The sequence below is a fragment of the Neolamprologus brichardi genome, chromosome 7 (assembly GCF_056152115.1).
Source record: "Neolamprologus brichardi isolate AB-2024 chromosome 7, ASM5615211v1, whole genome shotgun sequence".
NCBI lineage: Eukaryota > Metazoa > Chordata > Actinopteri > Cichliformes > Cichlidae > Neolamprologus > Neolamprologus brichardi.
This window is the reverse complement of record NC_142110.1, coordinates 45,138,293-45,142,837: the sequence shown is the minus strand read 5'-3', so window position 1 is coordinate 45,142,837 and position 4,545 is coordinate 45,138,293. Positions and strand designations below refer to the sequence as shown.

The window sequence follows — 4,545 nt, the reverse complement described above, 5'->3', positions numbered from 1 at the left end:
TTCTCAGCATGTATCCATTTTGTCACACAGATTATTTGTCCTTGTCAGAGGGGCAAAATCCTTTAATCATCCATTAATGTGACAAATTTATCTGTTGCCAATGCCAATTAAAAGTGTTTAGATAATAGACCATAAAGGAAAAATGCCTCATCAGATTTTATATATATACCTCTTAAGATTGAAAACATTATATTGGATGACTTCATAAAAATATGAGCACACAATTGAAAGAGATTGTCATATGATAAATTCAGTATTACACATCCATCTGTTTGTCATATGGTGTCTGATCACACATTAGCCTTGAGTGTGTAAATCCTTGTGAACTTGTAACTGACACACAAGCCGCTTTGTTCTGTTTATAGTTTGTATAGTTGTCCTAAGAATAAAACACTAGTCCTAACAACCAGTCTGTAAGAGGATGATATTTTGCTATGTTTACCACATCTAAACCTTGAAAAATACTACTGCTTCTCAAAGAAATACAAAAAGATAAAATTGCATATTATTCTATATTCATTGCACACACAGTGATATATTTCACATTTCTTTTTTTCTTAATTTTGGTGATTATGGAATATAGATGAAAATCAAGAATCCTGTATCTAAAATTATTAGAATATTTAATTTAGAGTTTGAGTAAATTACTATTCAAACAGTATAAATACAGTGTATCTCACGGTTTAGTTCAATACCACCAACCACAATCATGTGGAAGACTGCTGATTTGACAGTTGACTAGATGATGATGATCATCACTGCGCATGAACACAGGAAGTCATTGCTGAAAAGGCTGGCTGTTCTCGAGAGTGCTGCATCACAGGATTTAAAAAGTTGACTGCTAGTGTGGCAAGAAAGGGTGCAAAAGAGATAATCACAGCATTGAGAGGATTGTCAAAAGCAGCTGACTCAGGAAGTGATATTCAGGCACTCCTGAAGCAGAGACATCACAAATGTCTTACTTGGGCTAAAGATGAAGAACTGAATTTGCTCAGCGGTCCAAAGTTCTCTTTTAAGACGAAAGCAAATGTTGCATTTTGTTTGCAAATTACAGTCTTAGAGGTTTGGAGGAAGAACTGAGAAGCGCAGACTCCATAGTGTCTGAAGTCCAGTGTGAAGTTTCTGCAGTCTGTGGTGATTTGCTGCCGCTGTTTTGGTCTGTCCCCTGTGTTTTACATCAACTCCAAAATCAACACAGATGTCTGCCAGGGTTTTCCAGTGCTCTGCATGCTTCCATCTGCTGAAGAAGATGCCAATTTAAGAAGATGCCAATTTTCTTTTCCAGCAGGACTCAGCCCCTTCCCACAGAGCCAAACATACTACTACAAGGTGTGCCGACTCTGCCGTTACTGTGTGCAAGTGGTCAGCCAACTCAGGAGACTGGATTTCAGATTTTCATGAGCTACAAGCCATACTCATCAAAATTAAAACAAAAAAAAATGCTTAAAATGTCACTCTAAGTGTAATATGTTTTCCCCTTTAGAAATACAAAAAAACAAAAAGCTTTTTCATTATATTTTAATTTTTTAGAATTCACTAGCAACTGGATTATGGCCATCTATCAATGTCCCAGCTGCTTAAGTAAACACATCTCTGACCACATCTGGACTACAGCCTCACATAGACTCTTAATTCAAAATAATCACTTTTTATGTTAAAAACACAATTGGAAAGTTCTCAGTATGTACTTCAAGACTGAATCACAAAGGCAAAATGCCAGTTCAGAATATGTGAGACTAGTGGAGTGCTCAGACTCTTCAAAATACAGCACTAACCATTAATATTAACATTAAGTTTCCAGCAGAGATCCCAATGAGATTATAAAGCTGTGTTAGTGTGTATAAAAATGTCAGCAGTCTAAGGCAAACAGATAGGACTAAGCTCTTTTTCATACATATACTGCATACGTTTCGAGATAATCTAGTGTGTGATAACACAAATGTCTGGCTTGCTCTGACATTAGAGGCTCTTTATCCTGCCAGCTCCATAGTGCAAAGTCTGTGTAATATAGAACATCTATCTATTGGCAAGTCAGCATCCTCACGAAGCCCAAACCAGACTCTCCACACGCAGTCACGTTTTTTGATTTTTGCTATGATCGTTAACTTTTAACATTACTTTGTGAAAAGGTGTTTATTTGAACACCACAGCCTGTGCAAAACGAGACAGCAAAACATACTGAAGTTGTACTGTAAGTTGTGCAGCTGATTAGTCGACACAAATGGAGAGCATTCTGAATGCAAAAAAAACAACAAAACAAAACAATAATAAGACCATGTAAATAAAGGGTTAAATACACGTGGTTCACAAGGTAATATACATAAACAAATGAAGTATTCACTGACAGACAGTTAAATAAATACAGCAGGCAGCAACAGACAGGATTCCAGGTTACTGTTCAGACATCTCTCCCATACCGTTGGAGATCAGTGAGGCAGCTACCACTGTTAAGACTTTCCGATTTCAAGCTACATGCAGCACGGCGGATATACGAGTTCACAGTCAATCAAGTGTGTTTTCTAAAAAATACAACTGTTCTTCACAAAATAAGTTTCACAATAAAGAGTGAGATTAATCTTCATTCCTGTAAAAACCATAGAAGCCGATAACGAGGCTTCTGACTTGGAGAATTCCCAAAGGGATCACGAGTTCCACCACAGATGTGCATCAGCTGGACCCGACTATGGGAAATGTGAGCTTGGCGACTGCAAGATGGAAGATTCTCCTCTGTTATCAAGCTCATTCTGTAGCCTGGTGAGGTTGGAGAGCTCCTCCAGCTCCTCAAACTGTCTGTCAGTCTTGTGGCTCACCAAGGAGCGATAGAAATGCACAGCGAAGACTATGAAAACCAAACCAAAGGGCACCATAATGGAGGTGGAGGTAATGGCAGCAGCCACTCCGGAGGAAACTGTGCTGTTGCTGGATTTGTTGGGCTTGATGGGCAAAAACTTAACCCAGCAGAGTAGAACCACCTCTGCCAGGAAGAGCAAAGTACCAATGACTGTGGAAAATGCCCACGCCAGCTCAATGTGCCGGTGCATTCGCTCATGTGGGGACTCCTTCACCGAGTTGAGATTGTGGACGTTGCTCACGGCCTCTATGTTGGGTAAAATGCAGGTGCTGACCATCAGAGCGAACAGGTGAACGGCTACGAGCACAGTGGTGCAGGCACTGAAGGCAATAAGGAGGGCAGGTGGGTAGGGGTAGCTGTTGTCCAGCTGAACTTCTACCATAGCCACCTGAGAAGACGGAAGGAAACAGGAAACACAACGTTACAACACAGGTCAGTAATGTCTTCTAACAGATTCGGAAGTGTGCCAGTGCTTGCCAGGAGACCGTATTACCATAGCAAATCCAGACAGCAGAGCCGAGGTCCGACTGGAAGCCTTCAGTTTAGCTCGACTCAGGTACAGCTTTCTCCAGGACAGCGCTTGCAGGGAATGCTCGTTCAGACTCATACTGCGACACTTAGCATAAACACTCTGTTACTTAAAAAAAGGAGATTCCGACAGCGTACACTTACACAGCATTTAACCTCGCCTGCTAACTGAACTGCGGAAGCAATTTCTTGTCGTTCTTCAGCGTGCCGCTGTACCGCCTGCACCTTGCATTACCCATAAGTCTGCGCGCTCCCATGGAAACATCCGCTGCTGAGCATTTGCTTTAAAAAAATGGTGCTACTCATTAATTAGTCAGCGATAATAGTGTAACTACCGAGTTATATATGGAAGCTTGTTTCTGCCAATATAAATAAATACATACATTTTTTTTTTAAAAAAAATGGCTAAAGTCACATTTTGCGGGTACTTACTCAGCCGTATGAGTAAATAACTCGAAAATGACGAAGTATTTGGAAATTCGAGATGTTAAGTTGAAATTTTGAGAAAATAACCGGAAAATTCAGCTTAGCTACGCTTAACGGAGGCTTGTTTCCGCCATTGATTTTTTTAAAATAAATAAATAAAAATGATGCCAGGCAGAGGTAAGTTCAAATTTGGAGTTATTATCTCAAAATTTTCTCAGCGCTTTAAGTTAGTAAGTCAAGATTCTGAGTTAACCTATAATTTCGACTGAGCTACGTTTTACGGAACCTTGTTTCTCCCAGTGAAAAAAAAGAAGTAGAAAATAACAACAAAAATAAAATGATACCGGGGAGAGGTGAGTCGATATTTGGAGTTATCTCAAAAAATTGAGTAACTCAAAGAGAAAAAAAAAATATGACTTAACAATTTCGAGTTATGAAATTAAAAAATTTGCAACAATAACCCCAAATTTTGAATTAGCTCTGTACTTTCTGTACTGAAAAAGAAAAAAAAACTGATTGAATAGCTTGAAATTTCAAGCTATTTAGTTAACATTTTAAGATAATAACAATTTTTTTTTACATTTTATCTTATTTTTCAGCGGTGGAAACAAGCTTATTAGAATTGCACGTGTAAAACTTATAAACAAGGAAATAAAAAATAAACTTTTTAAGTTAAATGTACCGTTCTTTATAGTTTAATAAAAGTGAGTAAATATACCTCCTTTTTATTGCTTGATGTT

General features: G+C 38.5%; 1 protein-coding gene across 1 annotated transcript; it reads right to left on the bottom strand.

Moving 5' to 3' along the window:
• Positions 1–31: 31 nt before the first annotated feature.
• Positions 32–3,603, bottom strand: orai1b (ORAI calcium release-activated calcium modulator 1b). The gene is made up of 2 exons (XM_006788848.3): positions 3,345–3,603; positions 32–3,239 (listed from the first exon to the last, which is right to left on the bottom strand). Exons 1-2 carry the CDS (start codon positions 3,456–3,458, stop codon positions 2,682–2,684), a joined length of 672 nt encoding a protein of 223 aa, XP_006788911.1. The 5' UTR covers positions 3,459–3,603; the 3' UTR covers positions 32–2,681.
• Positions 3,604–4,545: the final 942 nt, after the last annotated feature.